The 22,162-nt window shown below is 60.8% G+C and overlaps 1 protein-coding gene across 1 annotated transcript; it reads left to right on the top strand.

The window, feature by feature from the left end:
* The first annotated feature begins 11,211 nt into the window (after positions 1 to 11,211).
* MADCAM1 (mucosal vascular addressin cell adhesion molecule 1) lies at positions 11,212 to 20,965 on the top strand. The gene is made up of 5 exons (XM_050771225.1): positions 11,212 to 11,333; positions 13,027 to 13,311; positions 13,684 to 14,013; positions 16,964 to 17,152; positions 20,365 to 20,965. The coding sequence occupies exons 1-5, from the start codon at positions 11,273 to 11,275 to the stop codon at positions 20,583 to 20,585; spliced, it is 1,086 nt and encodes a 361-aa protein (XP_050627182.1). The 5' UTR covers positions 11,212 to 11,272; the 3' UTR covers positions 20,586 to 20,965.
* The last annotated feature ends 1,197 nt before the right edge of the window (positions 20,966 to 22,162 follow it).

Genomic DNA, 22,162 nt, shown 5'->3' with positions numbered 1-22,162 from the left:
CGATCTCCTGACCTCGTGATCCACCCGTCTCGGCCTCCCAAAGTGCTGGGATTACAGGCTTGAGCCATCGCGCCCGGCCTACATCTCTCGTTTTATTTATTTTTTCTTTTCTTTTCTTTTTGAGACAGTTTCACTCTTGTTGCCCAGGCCGGAGTGCAGTGGCGTGTTCTCAGCTCACCACAATCTCCGCCTCCCAGGCGCAAGCGATTCTCCTGCCTCAGGCTCCCGATTAGCTGGGATTACAGGCACCCGCCATCACGCCCAACTAATTTTTGTATTTTTAGTAGAGACGGGGTTTCTCCATGTTGGTCAGGCTGGTCTCAAACTCCCGACCTCAGGTGATCTGCCCACCTTGGCCTCCCGAAGTGCGGGGATTACAGGCGAGCCACCGCACCTGGCCTCGTTTTATTTTTGATACAGGGTCTCATTCTGTGCTCAGGTTGGAGTGCAGTGACGTGATCACAGAAATGAAACCTCAGGGCAGAGTTCGGACTTCACATACGGTGGCCAGGAAGGCCCACTGAAGAGGCGAAACGTTAGCAAAGGCCTGAAGGACGTGAGGACCTTTAAGGGATGCCCAGCTGTGCAGACATCTACGGGATGTCTGGGGAGGGCACCGCTGCGCGAAGGCCGTGGGGCAGGACTGCACCTGGCGAGGCAGGGGAACAGCAAGGAGGCCAGCGTGGCTGCCGCAGGGTGAGGAGGGGAGAGCAGGAGGAGGGAGGGAGGGGCTGACCCAGCACGTCATGCAGGGCCCTGTGGACTCCAGAGGACACAGGGTTTTACCCTGAGCAAGGTGGGAGCCACGCAGGTGGCCTCTGCTGGAGCAGACGAGGGCACGGCCTGACTTGGGTTTGAAGGAATCAACTGAGGGCAGGAAGGTGGGGGTAGGGAAGCCGGGGGGAGGCAACCCACACCGGCCCAGGTGGGCACCACGGGGCCTGGGCTGGGGGCTGCCGGCTGCCATGGGGTGGTCAGAGGCGGGTGGGTTCTGGGCCTGTCTTGGAGGCAGAACTCACAAGATTTTCTCAGACACTGTGGGGTGAAGGGGAGTGAGAGGCACGGAGGGTCCTGGAAGGGCAGATGCGACCTCAACCTAGAAGGACCCGCTGACCTGCTTAGTTGTTTATGGAGGATCTCCGCTGTGCTCTACCATGTAACACACGTCCACACACGTGCACGTTTACACCACGTGGGCGCACACGCAGATGAGGCGCACACACACACTCCCGCACAGCACACCGGCAGGTGAGCACACGCGTGTGCGCACACAGGAACACGAAGAGGCAGGAGCCGGGCGTGCCCGCGCCCCGTGCCGCCCTAGGCATCCCGACCACCGCCTGCGCTGAACAGGTGCACAGTGAGCGCCTGCTGAGCCAGCAAGTGGAACGAAGCTCCACGACAGTCCAGATGACGGACGTCACTGCTGTGGCTGCTGCTGATCCAAGTCCCATCGTTCTCCAGAGACGAGGTCTCAGTCCGCCATCCAGGCCGGAGTGCGGTGGCGCGATCACAGCTCGGTGACGATGGGGGAGGATGCTCAGAGGATGATGGGAACGAGGCAGCCTCAACCTCCTGCCCCTACAGCACCGGGAGGGCAGGTGTGAGGCACGGTGCCAGCCCCAAGTTCCCGCCATCCTTTCCTAAAACACATCCTCGGGCTGCAGGTGAGGCTGCAGCAGCTGGGAGGCAGCTCCCAGGCCGGGTTCCTCCGATGACCTGCCGTTTCTGTGTCCCTGGCACGCGGCGCAGCAGGAGAGGGGGAGGCCAGGTGTTCGCGGCCCGTCCAGGGTCAGCTCATGCTCCCGGCCTCCGTGATCTGCCACTCCCCACTTTCCTGAGGCCGCTCACTGCTGTCCCTTGTCCAGCGGCCAGCCCCCTGACGCAGACTCACGCGCTCAGCCGCTGCCGGCCCCTTTGTTCCCAGGAGACTCTAACAAGGTAGGCTTGTTCTTCCGAGAGGACACAGGGAACCTGCCAGCTCCCCTCCCTCCTCATCCAGAGAGGGCCCGCTGTCCCCGTGGGACAGTGAGGACAGGACCAGCTCTCAGGCTCTGCCAGGCACCCAGCCCATGCCTGGCAAGTCCCCATGTTACAGACGAGGACACCAAAGTTCAGAGGAAGGAAGGGCTTGTATTCTGAGGATTCGGGGGCCTGGAAAGGGGTTCTAGTGGGCTCTGCTGTAGCCTGCAAGGTCCTACACGCCCAGGTCCTTCCGGCTCTCTCTGGCTGTGTTGGTCCCTCCGGACTCAGTCTTTGCACTCACCGTACCTTCTGCCTGTTACACCCGGTCCAACTCCCTTCCCCTCCTGGAAGGCCTTGCTCAAATCTCTCCATCTCCAGCGTCTTCCTTGGACCACTGATTGATGGATTGATTGATTTTTTGTTTTTCTGAGATGGAGTCTTGCTCTGTCACCCAGGCTGGAGTGCAGCGGCGCGATCTTGGCTCACTGCAACCTCGCGGGTTCAGGCGATTCTCCTGCCTCAGCCTCCCGAGTAGCTGGGATTACAGGCGCCCGTCACCACACCGAGGCTAATTTTTGTATTTTTTAATATAGACGGGGTTTCACCACGTTGCCCAGGCTGGTCTCGAACTCCTGACCTCAAGTGATCCGCCCGCCTCGGCCTCCCAAAGTGCTGGGATTACAGGCGTTAGCCGCCGTGCCCAGCCTATCAGGACCACAGATTTGATCCTACAGCCTGCCCACCGTCATGCTGCCCGCCCCCTTCCCTGCCTTTTCCTTCTTCCCAGCAGCACTTTCCAGGCCTCAACTATTGCAGCAGCGGCTGGAGCTGACCATGCCAGTTCCTGAGCCCACTGTGAAGTTCGCAGGGATCTGTGAGCTGGTTGGCTGACGTTGGCAGCCACAATGCGAGTATTTACAACACGGGGGTGGCGTGCACTGCGAGTGAGGGCCTTTTGCCTTGGAGAGCCAGTTGTTCAACGTTTCTCCGCACAGCACTGCCTCGGTATCATGCCCGGGGTCCCGGCTCATGGTCTCTCTTCCCCGCTGCTCACGAGAATGTAAGCTCCTTCGGGCCGAGGTCAGCCCACCTTGCACTCTGCGGTCTCCATGGCACTTAAAACAACTGCTTGGCATACAGCAGGCACTCAAGAAAGATTTGCTGGCCGGGCGCATGATGTGTGCCTGTGGTCCCAACACTTTGGGAGGCCGAGGAGGGAGGATGGCTTGAGCTCGGGAGGCGGAGGTTGCAGTGAGTGGAGATCGCGCCATTGCAGTCCAGCCTGGCCCACAGAGTGAGACCCTGTGTCAAAATAACAACAAGCATGAGGCAGGGGGATCAGCTGAGGTCGCGAGTTCGAGACCAGCCTGGCCAACGTGGTGAAACTCTCTCTACTGAAAATACAAAAGAAAGGCCGCGCTCGGTGGCTCACGCCTGCAATCCCAGCGACTCGGGAGGCTGAGGCAGGAGAAGCGCTTGAACCCGGGAGGCGGAGGTCGCGGCGAGCCGAGGTCGCGCCCCCGCACTGCAGCCTGGCCACAGGGGTGAGACTCCGTCTCAAATAAATAAATGGCGAGAATAAGTGAATCTGTGTGGAACTAACGAGCGCCCTCGTCCCTCGCGCTGCTGGGACTGACGTCCGGGCGCCCCCAACACGACCACGGCCTCCCGGTGGCCCTGACCCGGCGGAGCCGGCCCGAAGCCCCCCAGCCCCTAATGCAGAATCCGCGTCCCCGAACCCGGATCCCCCGGCCTGGCCGTGCGGCCCCGACCCCGCAGCGAGACCAGCGCTTCCCAGTCTCCGCCCGGGAGCGCGACAAGCCGGTTCCCTCGGCGAACGGCCAGGCCTCCCGGGACCAGCGCGCCGGGGGACTCGCGGCGGGGACGCCCCCTCGGGCGCCCCATGCCGGGCCCCACGCAAGGGCAGCCGGGGCGCCCCGCAGTGGGAACGCGAGGACACCGACCACGGGGCGTTACAGCCGCCAAGGCCTCCCCGCCGCCCGCCCCGAGCCCGCCTCAGCCAGCCGCGAGCTCGGAGGACCGCGGGCTAGAGCGGCCCCGCCGGCGCGCAAAGCCTTGTGGGCCACACGCCCCGAGGCCCTACGCCCCGAGGCCCTGCGCCCCGCGGCATGGCGGGAGTTGTGGTCCAGCTGCGGGGACGACGCGGGGACTGCCGGGAGCTGTGGGCGGGGCGGGTGCGCGCGTAGCCGCGGGGCTGGGGAGCTGCACCCGCAAAAAGGAGGAGCTGCAGGTCTGTTGCGTCCCGCGGGTCGAGAAGGTTGTCAGCAAGACGCCGGTGGTTTGAGTGCTGAGCGCGGCCGCGACCGGAACCCCCGACCCGCCGTCGCAGCCCGCGGCCCCGACCTCTGACCCGCCGTCGCAGCCCGACCCTCGACCCCCGACCCTCCCTTCGCTGCCCGACCCTCGACCCCCGACCCGCCGTCGCAGCCCGACCCTCGACCCCTGACCCGCCCTCGCAGCCCGCGGTCCCGACCCCCGACCCGCCGTCGCAGCCCGACCCTCGACCCCCGACCCGCCCTCGTAGCCCGCGGTCCCGACCTCTGACCCGTCCTCGCAGCCCGCGGTCCCGACCCCTGACCCGCCGTCGCAGCCCGACCCTCGATCCCTGACCCGCCCTCGCAGCCCGCGGTCCCGACCTCTGACCCGCCGTCGCAGCCCGACCCTCGACCCCCGACCCGTCCTCGCAGCCCATGGCCCATCGGCCCGGCCGTGGACGCAGAGCCCCGGCCCCGCTCCCTGCCCGGACCCCCCGGCCCCGCTCCCCGCCATCCCTGCGGAGCCGAGGACCTTGGCCCAGCCCCGCATCCTCCCGACCGGGCTCGATGCAGCCCGGGTGTCCTGCGCCCGAAACAGGCTCCCGGGGGCCGTCGGGGCTGGGGGTGACCGTGCCCGGCCCCTGCGCTGCCCTCTTACAGCCAGGCCGGTCCTCCCGTCCCCTCCGCCCGCGGCTTCCCACACCCGGGTCCCGACACGCCTGGCACCGGCCCAGGCCCTCCTCGGGGTGGAGCCGGCAGCGTCCCTGGCCTCCCCCCAGCCCCAGGCCAGGATCTCCCCCTTCCCGGTCGTGACAACCGCAGATGGCCCCGACGCCAGGGAGGGTTAGTGCCTCCTGGGGCGGGATTGCGGCCGGGAAGAACCGCCCTCCTAACCCCTAAGGAACCGCAGGGATGGAGAGCGCGCCCGGGATGTCCGGGCTCAGCGCGGGGTGGGTGGAGAATGCGGAGCGAGCCGTCCTCAGAGGCCGCCGGGCTGCAGGCGAGAACCCTCCCAGCCAGGACGCTGCGGCTCTGCCTGAACCCCCGGCCCGGGGAGCGCCGCGACCCAGGGCGAACACCCGCGTTTGGCCCCTGCCCGGTGCTGAGAGAGGCCGGAGCGGCGTCCCCAGAGGCGGAGCGGGAGCCCCACGTCCAGCGGCCACGGTAGAAAGGAGGAAAGAAATGGGTGGTAATAAGTAAAATAAATCGTATGAAACATAAAACAAGGCTGGGCGCGGTGGCTCACGCCTGTAATCCCAGCACTTTGGGAGGCCGAGGTGGGTGGATCACCTGAGGTCAGGAGTTCGAGACCAGCCTGGTCAACATGGCGAAACCCAGTCTCTACTACAAATACAAAAATTAGCCGGGTGTGGTGGCGGGTGCCTGTGGTCCCAGCTAATTGGAAGGCTGAGGCAGGAGAATCACTGGAACCCGGGAGGTGGAGGTTGCAGTGAGCCGAGATCGCACCACTGCACTCCAGCCTGGGTGACAAGAGTGAAACTCCAGCTCAAAAAAACAAAAACAAAAGAACAACAAAAAAAAAGCAAAGGGCCGGGCGCTGTGGCTCAAGCCTGTAATCCCAGCACTTTGGGAGGCCGAGACGGGTGGATCACGAGGTCAGGAGATCGAGACCACCCTGGCTAACACGGTGAAACCCTGTTTCTACTAAAAAATACAAAAAACTAGCCGGGCGAGGTGGCGGCGCCTGTAGTCCCAGCTACTCGGGAGGCTGAGGCAGGAGAATGGCGTGAACCCGGGAGGCGGAGCTTGCAGTGAGCTGAGATCCGGCCACTGCACTCCAGCCTGGGCGACAGAGCAAGACTCCGTCTCAAAAAAAAAAATCAAAGAAACATAAAGATGTATCTTTATCTTATTTAATCCACTGTGTCCAAAATACTATCCTTTCGACACATAATCAATACTTGATACACGCTGAAATGTTGTACCCTCTTTGTTCAGGCTGAGTGTTCAGAGCCCAGAGCATATTTTGCACGTTTGTGTCCATTTCTAATTCTCACAGGAAATATTTCATCTGCTCTTCAGGCCCCTAAAGTTCTAGTTGGAAAAGTGGCTTCACAAACCCTAGCTGTGCCACACGTTTTCGAATAGCTGCATCCGTTTCTTTTTTTTTTTTTTTTTTTTTTTTTTTTTTGAGACGAGTCTCGCTGTGTCTCCCAGGCTGGAGTGCAGTGGCGTGATCTCGGCTCACTGCAAGCTCCGCCTCCCGGGTTCACGCCATTCTCCTGCCTCAGCCTCCCGAGTAGCTGGGACTACAGGCGCCCACCACCACGCCCGGCTAGTTTTTTGTATTTTTAGTAGAGACGGGGTTTCACCATGTTAGCCAGGATAGTCTCGATCTCCTGACCTCGTGATCCACCCGCCTCGGCCTCCCAACGTGCTGGGATTACAGGCTTGAGCCACCGCGCCCAGCCTGCATCCGTTTCTAAGTTGACATTCGCGTTAGAAAGGAGGCTTCAGGGCCAGGCGCGGTGGCTCACGCCTGTAATCCCAACACCTTGGGAGGCCGAGGCCGGTGGATCACCTGAGGTCAGGAGTTCGCGACCAGCCTGACCAATATGGTGAAACCCTGTCTCTACTAAAAATACAAAAGTTAGCCAGGTGTGGTGGCGGGCGCCGGTAGTCCCAGCTACTCCGGAGGCTGAGACAGGAGAATTGCTTAAACCCAGGAGGTGGAGCTTGCAGTGAGCTGAGATCGTGCCACTGCACTCCAGCCTGGGCGATAGAGCGAGACTCCGTCTCCCAAAAAAAAAAAAAAAGTCTAAAAATACAAAAATTATCCGGGCATGGTGGCATGTGCCTATAATGCCAGCTACTCAGAAGGCTGAGGCGGGAGAATCGCTTGAACCCAGGAGGCAGAGGTTGCAGTGAGCCAAAATCGCACCACTGCACTCCAGCCTGGGCAACAGAGTGAGACTCCATCTCAAAAAACAGGGCTTTTAAAGAAACAGTTCAGTGTTTTTTATGGTGTTTGCAACATCGTGCATACACCAACTCTCTAGTCTCAAACCCCGGGAGGGCAATTCATAGACAATTTCAGTGTCTCTCCACTGATGTGCGTGTGGCTTGCGCCCTTCTAGCCTCCTAGCCCCAAGGGGGAGGCCTGTGCGGCTCCTGGCTGGGCCCCCGTCTTCAAAGCAGCTCTTGAGTGGCCCTTTAATCCGTGAGACGGGGCCGTGGAAGCTGGGGTGAGCCTGGAGATGGCCTTGGGAGCACCAAGGCGTCAGAGCAGCTGACGAGGGCCCCCAGCCCCGCCTCTCCCCCGGGCAGAGTCAGCCCCAAGCCAGCTCTTACCATAGTGTGCCTCCTGCCCCATGGATCCCCATCCCCACAGACCCCTCCTGATCAGCTCAGGTGGGGCTGCTTTGGAGACCACACCAGCATCATCGCCTGAGGCTCCATGTCCAATTTCCTGGGGGCTGCTGGGACTGAGCACTGCCCCAGCCCCTCACCAGGCGGTCACTGACCCCAGGGAGGCCCGTCGGCCCTGCCCAGGCTCCGTGACGTGGTCAGCTCGGCCAGCCTGCAGGGAGGGGCTCGACTCCTTCAGGGACCTGTGCCAGGTGGGCCACAAAGATCCTTCCTCCTCAAACCTGATGTGGGTGCCAGACCCACCCCCAGTGTGGGCTTCATGGCTAAAACTCCACACATACACACGCACACATGCATGCACATGGCTACTTGTTCAACCCCCTCCTGCAGCCTCCATCAATCTCATCCCGCCCCCACTGTCCTTGAGACCCTCAGGCCTGGGGTCCTTGGACTGGGTTCAAGCCTTGCCCAACAAGGAGGGCCTGCCCTGATGGGGGTCCTCACTCCAAAGAAAAAGCCGTGAGGACCCCAAAACTGACCAGTGGGTGGGAGCCAGGAGAGCTGGCCCAGCTGGGTCAAGAAGGGTCTGTCAGGGCCTGGAGGCGTGCTCAGCTCCTAGACACCGGCACCCCCACAGCCCCTTCCCCTTGGCAACACAGTCATCTGGAACACTCCCCCCGCGACTGTGGACAGGGAGGCCAGGATGTGGGGTCTGGGGCTGGTGGGACAGCTGGGACCCTCCATGGGAAGGGGGCTTCCTGCCGGAGGCCGCTGAGGACAATGCTGGGAAGGGGATCGATGTTGGAGGCGGGGTCGAGTCTCCTAAGGACAAAAGGGAGGTCCCCGTTGGCGGTGGAAGAAGATACCGTTGGCCGGGCGCGGTGGCTCAAGCCTGTAATCCCAGCACTTTGGGAGGCCGAGATGGGCAGATCACGAGGTCAGGAGATCGAGACCATCCTGGCTAACACGGTGAAACCCCGTCTCTACTAAGAAATACAAAAAATAGCCGGGCGAGGTGGCGGGCGCCTGTAGTCCCAGCTACTCGGGAGGCTGAGGCAGGAGAATGGCGTGAACCCGGGAGGCGGAGCTTGCAGTGAGCTGAGATCCGGCCACTGCACTCCAGCCTGGGCTACAGAGCGAGACTCCGTCTCAAAAAAAAAAAAAAAAAAAAAAAAAAAAAAAAAAAGATACCGTGCTGTGGGACTAGGACTCAGACGCAGGGGTCTCGGGTCCTCCCCAACCGCAGGCCTCTGGCCCACCTCGGTCTCTCCATCCCTCTGCTTCTGCCTCTCTGTGTCTCCGTCTCCTTGTGTCTCTGCCTTGTCTCTCTTCCTCACTCTGTCTCTGTCTCTGTGTCTCTGTTTGTCTCTGTGTCTCCCTCACCCCCACCTTCCCCACCTCTGACCCTTTAAACCTGCGGGTCCCTCTGCCTCTGGGAACCCTCCTCCTCCTTCCTGTGCCCGTCCCACCCGCCCTGTCCTGGGGGGCACTCCAGCTTTGTCTTGTCCCCGCCCCGCAAGCCTGTGGATGTGAGGGCTCCCCACGCAGGGAGTATGAGCAGCGTGACCGCCACGTGTGACCCAGCGGGCCGGCGCAGGACAGGGTCCTGGAGAGCTGGGACACACCCTGCAAGGGGCCTCAGCCCTCCTAGCGCCCAGCGGCCCCTCCCCACCTGCAGGAAGTGGGGTCAGGGGCTGGGAAGCAGCCTATTCACCAGGCCTGCTGCCCCCCGCCCGGGTTAAGGGCCCAGCTTCCCGGGAAGGGCCTGCACCTCCGGCCTGGGGAGGGCCTCTCCTTGGAGTCTGCCTTCCGGTGAGGCCTTTCCCGGCACCGGCCTGGGCAGGAGGGGGATGGGACCCAGGGAGACAGGGCCGTGAGCTAACCTCCCAGGGACCTGTTTCCCCACCCTGGGCCTCAGTTTCCCTCCTCTAGGCCTCAGTTTCTCTCCTTTGCACTCAGCCCTCCTCTGACCCTCAGTTTCCCTCCTTAGCACCCAGCCCCTCCCCGATCCTCATTTTGCTTCCTCTGCACCCAGCCCCTCTCCTAGGCCTCAGTTTCCCTCCTTTGCACCCAGGCCCTCCCCTGGATCTCAGTTTCCCTCCTCTGATCCCAGCCCCGCCCCTGGGCCTCAATTTCCCTCCTCTGATCCCAGCCCCTCCTCTGGGCCTCAGTTTCCCTCCTCTGACAGGTAAGCCGATTGGCAATGCTTGGAACCCCATGGACTGCTGCTTTTTATTTCATGGCCAGGGAAACTGAGGCACAAACAGACCCTGAAGTCAGCAGGAATGCTCCATCATTTTATTCCTGCGTGCCTGCGGTACGTGGGTTCCAGGGTCACAGGGACGGGCCCCCAGGTGGAGGGGAGCCAGCCATCACGACTGCCACCGCAGGCCCTCGTTGAGCTTGGAGGGGAGCACCCTGGGAACCGCAGCGGAGGAGGGTGGGGGGAAGGCGTGGGCAGAACCTGGGCAAGGTGAGGAGCAGCTGTGCAGAAGCCCAGAGGCCGGGGGAGGGTCCTGGTGGTGCAGGGCTCTTGAGGGCCGGGAGCCTAAGGGGTGTCAGTGTGCCCAGAGGGGTAAACAAGCCACAAGGGGAAACAGAACCAGAGTTGGGGCCTTGGAGGAACAGATGGGTGGATTCCAGCGCGTTTGCAAGGTGAGGTTCCTACGACTCGCTGACGGCAGCTGTGAGTGGGGGCCCAGCCAGCATTCCTTCCAGATCCCTCTTGTGGACGGAGATCCAGGTCTCAGTGTAGACCAAGGAACAGAGGTAGCCCCCACTGGGACTCCCAGGCTCCAGCCAGGCCTGCTAGGTAGGCGGCCTCTGCCCATGTGATGGAAGGAAGCCAGGCTCAGAGATTGGGTGACTTGTCCCAGGTCCTGGAGGGTCGCACAGCTCCACGACGGCCAGGAGACCCCAGCCAGGGGGCCTCCATCCCCAGCGACCTTCACCTGACCCCAGGGGACCCCAGCCCACAAGACGTGGCCGCAGCGCCGGAGCAGGCCGAGGCTGCTCCCCACCGCCCCTGTGCGGCCGCCCGGGAAAGTGCAGGCGGGCCGGGAGCGGTGGCTCAGGCCTGTGATGGGAGGTGGGCGGATCACCTGAAGTTGCTAGTTCGAGGCCAGCCTCACTAACATGGAGAAACCCCGTCTCTACTAAAGATACAAAATTAGCCGGGCGTGGTGGCAGGAACCTGTAATCCCAGCTACTCAGGAGACTGAGGCAGGAGAATCGCTTGAACCCGGGAGGCGGAGGTTGCGGTGAGCTGGGATCACGCCAGTGCACTCCAGCCTGGGCAACAAGACCGAAACTCCGTCTCAAAAAAAAAAACAAAAGAAAAAGAAAAAGCGCAGGGGACCCGCCATCGGGGCGGGGCAGCGCTGCCCGGCCTCTGTCCCACTTCCATGCTCTTGACCTCGACCCTCCGGCCTCCGTCTGCGATCTTCCCGTGTACCTGAAAATGAGGCCTGGAACGGACCCGACCTTCCTGCCCGCCCGTCCTGACCGGCCCCGGGGGCCCCCGCCCCATCTTTGGCCCCCAGCCCCTCCCTCTCTGCCGCCTCCAGGGTCGGGGGTCAGGCCGGGAAAGCCCCTTGGGAAGCCCCCGGGGGGCAGCTGGAGCGGGTCGCGGGGCGGCGGGAAGGAGCGGGCGCCGCTATTTAAGCGGCTTCCCGAGGCCTCGGGGACAGAGGGGACCGAGCATGGATCGGGGCCTGGCCCTCCTGCTGGCGGGGCTTCTGGGGCTCCTCCAGCCGGGCTGCGGTGAGCAGGGGAGGGGGCGCGGGAGAGAGGAGGGAGTTAGGAGGGGGGTCAGGAGAGGGGAGAGGGTGAGGAGGGAAAGGGGCTCAGCAGAGGGGAGGGGGCACAGGAGAGGAGAGGGGGCGAAGGAGAGGGGAGGGGGCGCAGGAGAGGGGAGGGGGCGCAGGAGGGAGGAGGGGGCTCAGGAGAGAGGAGGGGGTTCAGGAGAGGGGAGGGGGCGCAGGAGAGGGGAGGGGGCGCAGGAGAGGTGAGGGGGCGCAGGAGTTAGGAGGGGGCTCAGGAGAGAGGAGGGGGCTCAGGAGAGAGGAGGGGGCGCAGGAGAGGGGAGGGGGCGCAGGAGAGGGGAGGGGGCTCAGGAGAGGGGAGGGGGCTCAGGAGAGAGGAGGGGGCGCAGGAGAGGGGAGGGGGCGCAGGAGAGGGGAGGGGGCGCAGGAGAGGGGAGGGGGCTCAGGAGTTAGGAGGGGGCTCAGGAGAGAGGAGGGGGCGCAGGAGAGTGGAGGGGGCGCAGGAGAGGGGAGGGGGCTCAGGAGAGGGGAGGGGGCTCAGGAGAGAGGAGGGGGCGCAGGAGAGGGGAGGGGGCGCAGGAGAGGGGAGGAGGAGCAGGAGGGAGGAGGGGGCTCAGGAGGGAGGCTCAGGAGAGAGGTGGGGGCTCAGGACTGAGGAGGGGGCTCAGGAGAAGGGAGGGGGCGCAGGAGGGAGGAGGGGGCTCAGGACTGAGGAGGGGGCTCAGGAGAGGGGAGGGGGCGCAGGAGAGGGGAGGGGGCGCAGGAGGGAGGAGGGGGTGCAGGAGAGAGTAGGGGTGCGCAGAATTAGGGGTTCGACAGAGGGGGTGATTGGTGATCCTGCCAGAGGAGGGGGCTCAGAGAAGGCAGGGGCTGAGAGAGGAAGTTGGGGGGCTCCGCGCCGCCCTCTGACCCGCAGCGAAACCGGCTCCAGGCAGACAGGGCTCGGGGGACTGGGGCTGAGGCTGGGGTCGGGGCGGGGTTCAGGGACAGAGCCTGGGAATCCGGGTAGCGGCGAGGCAGTGGACTGGGAGTGGGGCGGAGGGTCCGGGAACCGGGCAGAGGTGGGGCGGGGGTCCGGGCGTGCAGGGGAGGGTCGGGACGGGGGTCCGGGGATGCAGGGGAGGGTCCGGGAACCGGGCAGAGGCGGGGCGGGGGCCCGGGGGTGCAGGGGAGGATCCGGGAACCGGGCAGAGGCGGGGCGGGGGTCCGGGGGTGCAGGGGAGGGTCCGGGAACCGGGCAGAGGCGGGGCGGGGGTCCGGGTGTGGAGCGGAGGGTCGGGGAACCCGGCAGAGGTGGGGCGGGGGTCCGGGTGTGGAGCGGAGGGTCGGGGAACCCGGCAGAGGTGGGGCGGGGGTCCGGGTGTGGAGCGGAGGGTCGGGGAACCCGGCAGAGGCGGGGCGGGGGTCCGGGGGTGCAGGGGAGGGTCGGGGAACCCGGCAGAGGCGGGGCGGGGGTCCGGGGGTGCAGGGGAGGGTCGGGGAACCCGGCAGAGGCGGGGCGGGGGTCCGGGGATGCAGGGGAGGGTCCGGAAACCCGGCAGAGGCGGGGCGGGGGTCCGGGGGTGCAGGGGAGGGTCCGGGAACCGGGCAGAGGCGGGGCGGGGGTCCGGGAGCGGGGCGGGGCGCAGGGCAGGGACTCGGGGCGGGTTCCGAGACTCCGCGGGGCTGAGCGAGAGCCGGGGTCGCCGCAGGCCAGTCCCTCCAGGTGAAGCCCCTGCAGGTGGAGCCCCCGGAGCCGGTGGTGGCCGTGGCCCTGGGCGCCTCTCGCCAGCTCACCTGCCGCCTGGACTGCGCGGACCGCGGGGCCACGGTGCAGTGGCGGGGCCTGGACACCAGCCTGGGCGCGGTGCAGTCGGACGCGGGCCGCAGCGTCCTCACCGTGCGCAACGCCTCGCTGTCGGCGGCCGGGACCCGTGTGTGCGTGGGCTCCTGCGGGGGCCGCACCTTCCAGCACACCGTGCGGCTCCTTGTGTACGGTGAGGCGTCCCCCCCGCCCTGCCTCTCTCTGACCCTTGGACTCACGGCCCCTTCCCTACGCCACCTGTTCCTGGAAGCCTCCCAGATTGCAGGCCCGGTCCCAGCTCCATGCACAGCTCCCCGAACCCAGGTCCCCAGTCTTCGCTTCCCCCCAACTCACCCCAACCCTCCCAGGGCGGGCCCTGGCCCATCCTTCAGTCTATTCCAGCTTCCCAGGGTGGGGCCTGCGCACAGGCCGTCCCCACTGCCGGTTCATCAGCAACCCCCACGCATCCTTGGCCCCAGCTCCAAGCCCCCTCCGAGCTCCAGCCCCTCCATCCCGTCCAGCCCTGACTCTGGGCTCAGCCCTGACCCCTGACCCTCCATCACAGCCTTCCCGGACCAGCTGACCATCTCCCCGGCAGCCCTGGTGCCTGGTGACCCGGAGGTGGCCTGTACGGCCCACAAAGTCACGCCTGTGGACCCCAATGCGCTCTCCTTCTCCCTGCTCCTGGGGGACCAGGAACTGGAGGGGGCCCAGGCTCTGGGCCCGGAGGTGGAGGAGGAGGAGGAGGAGCCCCAGGAGGAGGAGGACGTGCTGTTCAGGGTGACAGAGCGCTGGCGGCTGCCGACCCTGGCAACCCCTGTCCTGCCCGCGCTCTACTGCCAGGCCACGATGAGGCTGCCTGGCTTGGAGCTCAGCCACCGCCAGGCCATCCCGGGTGAGTCCGCTGGGTCCCCTGGAGACCCAACCGCTCGCCAGCCTTGACAGGCACTTCGGGACGGGGGGACGGGGGGCAGCACCTGTGCTGTGGGGCGCTGGGAGGATTGGATTCCCCCACGCGGCCAAAGCGATATTCATTAACTCAACGTGTATTTACTGAGCACCCGGCCCCCAGCACAGGTCCCACCCCTTCCCTGCCCACAGCGCTCCCTGGCTCCTGCCTTGGGGTCAAAGCCGGAGTCCTCCCCGGGGCCCACAGGAACCTGCACCACCTGCCCTGTCCCCTTCCTGCCCTGCCTCCACCCTCTCTCCCCCTCCTCGTTCTGCTCCAGCCACAGGGGCCTCCTCGCTGTTCCTCCAACACGCCAGGCATGGTCCTGTCCTGGGGCCCTTGCACGGCTCTGCCCTCTGCCTGGAATACTCCTTCTTCCGGATCTTCCCACGGCTCTCTCCTCCTCCCCCTCAGGTCTCTGCCTGAGTGTGGCCGCCTCCGTGAGGCTTCCCTGGATTCCCGTTTAAAGGGTCAACCCTCGACCCCCAACGTGTACAAACGCAGGCACAGACGCACACACGTGTACAAACAGAGGCGCACGCGCACATGCATGTACAAACACAGGCACACCCGCGTGCACAAACACAGGCACACATGCACACGCGTGTCTAAACACGCACACCCGTGTGAGCCCCCTTTCCCTTCTGTTCTGTTTCTTGACACCTTGGATAATATCTGATATCCCCCAATCACATACCTTCTCTGTCTTTTCCACGACCTTCTCCCACTGTGGCTCCCAAGGTGGGAATCTTTTTTTTTTTTTTTTTTTTTTTTTTTTTTTTTTGAGACGGAGTCCCGCTCTGTCGCCCAGGCTGGAGTGCAGTGGCGCCATCTCCGCTCACTGCAAGCTCCGCCTCCCGGGTTCACGCCATTCTCCTGCCTCAGCCTCCTGAGTAGCTGGGACTACAGGCGCCCGCCACCGCGCCCGGCCAATTTTTTTTTGTATTTTTAGTAGAGACGGGGTTTCACCGTGGTCTCGATCTCCTGACCTTGTGATCCACCCGCCTCGGCCTCCCAAAGTGCTGGGATTACAGGCGTGAGCCACCGCGCCCGGCCTCCAAGGTGGGAATCTTGTGTCTTGCGCACACGGCTGTGTCCACAGAAGCTAGAACAGGGCAGGTGCCCAATAAACCCTCGCTGAATGCCCAGATGAAGACATTTAACGTGGGCCGGTGCCCAGGGAGTACCAGCTTCATGCCCTGTCCAGTCCTGAAGCCGCTGCCGGCTTCTCCCACTAAACCGAGAGGGATCTGTCCTCCCACAGGGCACCCTGATACCCATGTTAATGCGTGTGGGGTCATGAGTTTCAAGCAAAGGGCTCCCGGGGTTGCAGCAGAAGCTGGGAGACCCGGGAGGTCTTGGTGGTAGGGGTGGGGCTGGGATGGGTAGAGAGGAAGCTGGATTTGAGGGATATTTTACAGAACACGGGTCCTCTCGGGCCTCAGTCTCCCCATCAGTCCCACAGGGGATGAAGTACAAAGCCAGAGCAGAAAGCCCCCAAGCACCTCCTCTCTCCACACCAGCCTCCTCCCAACTCTCCTCCGTCCACAGCCCATCATAATAAACGCGGGAGCCCGCTCACTATCACGGCAGCCCAAAGAGGTGACTCTCACCCCTTTGACAGTTGAGGAAACTGAGGCACGCGGAGATTAAGGAGCCTGCTGGGGTGATGTTGCCAGTGAGTGGGGGCCGTGGAATGCCCGGACTCCCATCCTGCCCACTGTGGTACCTCAGTTTCCCCATCTGTCCAGTAGACTTCCCTGACTGTGGGTCGTTTGTAAATTTCAGGGACCATGTAGCTTTCAAAGCACTTTATAAATTCTAGGTTTTAGGCCGGGTTCACGCCTCTAATCCCAGCACTTTGGGAGGCTGAAGTGCGTAGATCACCTGAGGTCAGGAGTTCAAGACCAGCCTGACCAACACAGTGAAACCCCATCTCTACTAAAAATACAAAAATTAGCCAGGTGTGGGGGTGCACGCCTGTAGTCCTAGCTACCCAGGAGGCTGAGGCCGAAGAATCGCTTGAACCTGGGAGTTGGAGCTTGCAGTGAGCCGAGATGGCGCCATTGCACTCCAGCCTGGGCGACTGAGTGAGACTCTGTTTCAACAACAACAACAACAAATTCTAGGCTTTATCAACTAGAATAGCATGCCGAATAGAAACAAAAATGTGGGCCGGGTGTTGGAGGCCGAGGTGGGAGGATCACTTGAGCGCAGGAGTTCCAGACTAGCCTGGGCCACATAGCGAGACCTCCCATCTCTACAAAAAAATTTAAAAATTAGCTGGGCATGATTGCATGCCTGTGGTCCCAGCTACTCAGGAGGCTAAGTGGGGAGGATGGTTTGAGCCTGGGAGGTTGAGGCTGCAGTGTGCCATGATTGCAACACTGCACTCCAGCCTGCATGACAGACTGAGACCCCATCTCTAAAAAAAAAAAAAAAAAACCAGGCCAGGCATGGTGTCTCATGCCTGTAATCCCAACACTTTGGGAGGCTGAGGCAGGTGGATCACCTGAGGTCAGGAGTTCAAGGCCAGCCTGATCAACATGGAGAAACCCTGTCTCTACTAAAAATACAAAATTAGCCGGGCGAGGTGTCGGGCGCCTGTAATCCCAGCTACTCAGGAGGCTGAGGCAGGAGAATCGCTTGAAGCTGGGAGGCGGAGGTTGCAGTGAGCCGAGATCGCGCCATTGCACTCCAGTCTGGGCAACAAGAGCGAAATTCTGCCTCAAAAAAAAAAAAAAAGAAGAAGAAATGGAAATGGGACCCACCAGAGGGGTCGAGGAAAGGGGTTTGGGGAAGTTCTGGTCCAAGCCCTTGTCCAGATGCAGAGACTGAGGTGGGAGAGGCAGGGCTGGGGCAGCAGAGAGAAAAACAACCGTCACTCTCTTTCCAGTCCTGCACGGCCCGACCTCCCGGGAGCCCCCCGACACGACCTCCCCGGAACCCCGGGCCGCGACCTCCCCGGAGACCACCCCCCAGCAGGGCTCCACACACAGCCCCAGGAGCCCGGGCTCTACCAGGACTTGCCGCCCTGAGATCTCCCAGGCTGGGCCCACGCAGGGAGAAGTGATCCCAACAGGCTGTGAGTGCTGGTCCCTGGGGGCGGGGAGGGTGGGAAGGGCTGAGAGCGAGAGGTTCCTTGGATGAAGACTTTAGACAAGAAATTGCCCTGTCCAGCTTCAGTTTCCCTGTCCATCCTGCCTCGGTTTCCCCGTCCGTCCAGCTTCAGTTTCCCTGTCCATCCTGCCTCGGTTTCCCTGTCCATCCTGCCTTGGTTTCCCCGTCCGTCCTGCCTCGGTTTCCCTGTCTGTCCAGCCTCGGTTTCCCCATCTGTCCAGCCTCAGTTTCCCCGTCTGTCCAGCTTCAGTTTCCCCGTCCGTTCTGCCTCAGTTTCCCCATCTGTCCAGCCTCAGTTTCCCCATCCGTCCAGTCTCTGTTTCCCCATCCGTCCAGTGGGTTTCTCTTAACTGTAGGTCCTTTTTGTAAACGTCAGAGACTGTGCAGATTTCAAGGCACTTTGTAAATTCTCAGCCTCATAGACTAGAACAATCTTTGGAACAGAAGCAGAAACAGAATGTGGTCACATAAGTAATTTTTTTCCTTTTTTTTTTGAGACAGAGTCTCGCTTTGTCCCCCAGGCTGGAGTGCAATAGTGCAATCTCAGCTCATTGCAACCTCCGCCTGCCGGGTTCAAGCGATTCTCCTGCCTCAGCCTCCTGAGTTGCTGGGATTACAGGCGCCCATCACCATGCCTGGCTAATTTTTGTATTTTTGGTAGAGACGGGGTTTCACCATGCTGACCAGGCTGGTCTCGAACTGACCTGAGGTGATCCGCCCGCCTCAGCCTCCCAAAGTGCTGGGATGACGGGCGTGAGCCACTGTGCCCGGCCCACATAGGTAATGTCAGAAATGCTTGTTCCCCGGTGCCACAAATAAATAGCACTCAAATTTAATTCTCTCAGTAAGGCCATTTTTACTTTCTGGAGAAAGGGTGCCCATTGCAGATGGAACAATGACGGGAGCACACCTGAACAAAGGAAAAGCAGACATATTTATCCCTTATGCATTTGGGTCTTCCTTTTTTTTTTTGAGACGGAGTCTTGCTCCGTTGCCCAGGCTGGAGTTCAGTGGCGCGACCTCGGCTCACTGCAAACTCCGCCTCCCGGGTTCACGCCATTCTCCTGCCTCAGCCTCCCGAGTAGCTGGGACCACAGGCGCCGCCACCGCACCCGGCTAATTTTTTGTATTTTTAGTAGAGACGGGGTTTCACCGTGTTAGCCAGGATGGTCTCGATCTCCTGCCTCGTGATCCACCTGCCTCGGCCTCCCAAAGTGCTGAGATTACAGGCGTGAGCCCCTGCGCCCGGCTGGGTCTTCCTTACTGCTATGTCCTGCATCCACTGGCTGGAGCGGGACATCACGGTCTTAAACTGATACCCCGTTTGCTAACAACCTAAAACTTTCCTAAATAGATAAGTGCAAAGGAGGACAAAGGAGAGGAAGTTGCTTACGAGAGATTTAAGGAAGCGATAACGTTTCCAAATAAGGAAGGGGCATAAGCTGTGAGCGAAGACTTGCCTGGGACTGTCTGGACACGCCTGGGTAAGCCCAAGCAACTAACTGGGCTAAAGTGTAAGAAATTATAGCTGATAGGAGGCTTTAGAGTAAGAAGCTATTATTTCTAGTGTCTATAATTTTATTTTTAAACCAAGACGAGCTTTGAAGAGGAACTTTTCTACTTTCTACAGGTAATTTCAAATTTAAAAGTAAAGGCCAGGCGCGGTGACTCATGCCTGTAATCCCAGCACTTTGGGAGGCTGAGGCAGGCGGATCACGAGGTCAGGAGATCGAGACCATCCTGGCTAATACGGTGAAACCCCGTCTCTATTAAAAATATAAAAAATTAGCCAGGCGTGGTGATGGGCGCCTGTAGTCCCAGCTACTTGGGAGGCTGAGGCAGGAGAATGGTGTGAACCCAGGAGGAAGAGCTTGCAGTGAGCCGGGATCACACCACTGCACTCTGGCCTGGGCAATAGAGCAATATTCCGTCTCAAAAAAAAAAAAAACAGTAAAAGTAAGTGTGGTCAGGCCAAGCACAGTGGCTCACGCCTGTAATCCCAGCACTTTGGGAGGCAGAGGCAGGAGGATCACTTGAGCCCAGGAGTTCAAGACCATTCTGGGCAACATAGTGAGACCCCCATTTCCACACCAAAAAATTGAAAAATTATCCGGGCGTGGTGCTGTATACTTGTGGTCCCAGCCACTTGGGAGGCTGAGGTTGGAGGATCACTTGAGCCCAGGAGATTGAGGCTGCAGTGAGCTGACAGAGAAAGACTCAGTCGCAAAACAAACAAACAAACAAAAAAAAGGTTGGCCAGACATGATGGCTCACGCCTGTAATTCCAGCACTTCAGGAGACTGAGGAGGAGGATCACCTGAGATCAGGAGTTCGAGACCAGTCTGGCCAACATGGTGAAACCTCATCTCTACTAAAAATACAAAAATTAGCCAGGTGTGGTAACGGGCACCTGTAGTCCCAGCTACTCAGGAGGCTGAGGCAGGAGAATCACTTGAACCCAAGAGGCAGAGCTTGCAATGAGCCGAGATTGCACCACTGCATTCCAGCCTGGGGAACACAGCGAGATTCCACTTCAAAAAAAAAAAAGTGTGGTCATACATTTCATGAAGCCCAATATATCCCAAGTATTATCATTTCAACAGGTAATCAGTATAAAATGGTATGAAGGAGATATATTACACTCCTCCTTTTTCCCCAAACTAAGTCTTCAAAGTGCAGATTGCAGGCTCAGCACCCTTTTGTGTGTGTGTGTGCGACAGAGTCTCACTCTGTTGCACAAGGCTGGAGTGCAGTGGTACGATCTCGGCTCACTGCAACCTCCGCCTCCCGGGTTCAAGTGATTCTCCCACCTCAGCCTCCTGAGTAGCTGGGATTACAGGCACCTGTCACCACGCCCGGCTAATTTTTGTATTTTTAGGAGGTACAGGGTTTCCCCATGGTCAGGCTGGTCTCGAACTCCTGAGCTCATGATCCGCCCGCTTCGGCCTCCCAAAGTGCTGGGATTTCAGGCGTGAGCCTCCGCGCCCGGCCTGGACTGCCCATTTCTAAACTCTAAGGTGCTATGCGCGTTTTGAAAGGGTCACAAAGGTAAAGTCCTTTGTGAAATTTCAGGGAATGTGGTAACTCTGGAAGCTCGCGTAGCCTCTGAGGGACTCCTCCCTTCCCAAGCCTGCAGAAGCCTGGAGGGCTCTGACCGGCGTCTCCTGCTCTCCCCAGCGTCCAAACCTACGGGTGACCAGCTGCCTGCGGCTCTGTGGACCAGCAGTGCGGTGCTGGGACTGCTGCTCCTGGCTTTGCCCACCTACCACCTCTGGAAACGTTGCCGGCACCTGGCTGAGGACGGCGCCCACCCACCAGCTTCTCTGAGGCTCCTGCCCCAGGTGCCGACCTGGGCTGGATTAAGGGGGACCGACCAGGTCGGGAGTAGCCCCTTCTGAGTAGCCAGCCCTTCCCCCTGTGAAGGGAAAATAGGTTGGACCCCTTCAAGCTGAGAACTGGTCGGGGCAAACCTGCCTCCCATTCTATTCAAAGTCATCCCTCTGGTCACAGAGAGGGACGCACATTCTGATTGCCTCCTTTGGAAAGGCTCATCAGAAACTCAAAAGAAGGTGACCATTTGTCCCGCCTACCCGTGACCTGGAAGCCCCCCCCCCCCCTCGAGTGACCCCCGACTTTCTGGACGGAACCAACGTACTTCTTACATATATTGATTCATGTGTCATATCTCCCTAAAATGCGTAAAACCAGCTGTGCCCCGACCACCTTGGGCCCCTGCCGTCAGGACCTCCTGAGGCTTTGGCAAATAAACCTCCTAAAAGGATAGAAACTGAAACTTGTGGCCGGGCACGGTGGCTCAAGCCTGTAATCCCAGCACTTTGGGAGGCCGAGGTGGGTGGATCACGAGGTCAGGAGATCAAGACCATCCTGGCTAACACGTGAAACCCCGTCTCTACTAAAAAAATACAAAAATTAGCCGGGAGCGGTGGCGGGCGCCTGTAGTCCCAGCTACTCGGGAGGCTGAGGCAGGAGAATGGCGTGAACCCGGGAGGTGGAGCCTGCAGTGAGCTGAGATCCGGCCACTGCACTCCAGCCTGGGGGACAGAGCGAGACTCCGTCTCAAAAAAAAAAAAAAAAAAAAAAAGAAACTGAAACTTGTCATTTTTCTCAGTGGACACCACTCCGTGGAGAGGAGAGATCTGAGGGCTCCGGACGGCAGGAGGGCTGACTGTGGGCCCCGCCCTGATGGCTCCATCGCCCTCGTCCCACAGTCCAGGGCCGGAGAACAAAATGTCAGGAATGCTTGTTCCCCGGTGCCGTAAAGAAATGGCGCTTGAACATAAATTTAATTTCCTCGGCAGGGCCATTGGTTTACTTTCTGCAGAAAGGGCACACTCACCAGCAGTTCTGCCACGAGAGTACACCGAATAAAGGAGACGGTCATTTCTAACCTGACGCGCCCACCCTGCTTCTGTGTCCAGTTGCTGTTGGCTGGAACAGGACCTCACCTTCTGTATTTGTTCTGATTGGCCGGCAACTTAGAACTTTGTAAAAGAGGCAAAGGCAGAGGAGAGCAAAGGAAGGAGGAAGTAACTTGTGGAATGCTGAGAAAGGTAAAAGCACCTTCAGATAAGGAAGAGGAACAGGCTGTGACCTAATGCCCGCTTGGACCAGCATAAGCGTGCCAGGGCAAATATTTAGGCTACATTGTGGCAACTGAGAATATAAAGTACGTTGATTTAGTACAGCCAGCAGATAGTGAAGAATGTTAGCACAGATCTTTGAATACATTTTGCTTCTAAGAGAAGTTACTATTTATTCCTAATTAGATGGGGAGGAAAGTATAGTATGAAGAGGAACCTCTACTTTACGTTGGACAAAGGGCATTTGGTCTGCCCGCCAGAGACTCCTGTGGTCGGAGGATGGTGGGACGCCCCCCACCCCCCGAAACAGCTCGCATTACCCCCTGCCCAGGGCAACGGCCCTGAGGGACAGGGAGGGCACCCAGCAAGCTCTG

This window comes from Macaca thibetana, chromosome 19, assembly GCF_024542745.1.
Source record: "Macaca thibetana thibetana isolate TM-01 chromosome 19, ASM2454274v1, whole genome shotgun sequence".
In the NCBI taxonomy this organism is placed as follows: domain Eukaryota; kingdom Metazoa; phylum Chordata; class Mammalia; order Primates; family Cercopithecidae; genus Macaca; species Macaca thibetana.
This window is presented reverse-complemented; position numbering and strand designations above follow the sequence as displayed.

Excerpts from the sequence above, each read along its gene's own strand:
- MADCAM1 (XM_050771225.1), top strand. The coding sequence starts at position 11,273 with ATGGATCGGGGCCTGGCCCTCCTGCTGGCGGGGCTTCTGGGGCTCCTC. Across the intron at positions 11,334-13,026 it reads GCTCCTCCAGCCGGGCTGCG|GCCAGTCCCTCCAGGTGAAG; the intron begins GTGAGCAGGGGA and ends GGGTCGCCGCAG. Across the intron at positions 17,153-20,364 it reads AGAAGTGATCCCAACAGGCT|CGTCCAAACCTACGGGTGAC; the intron begins GTGAGTGCTGGT and ends TGCTCTCCCCAG.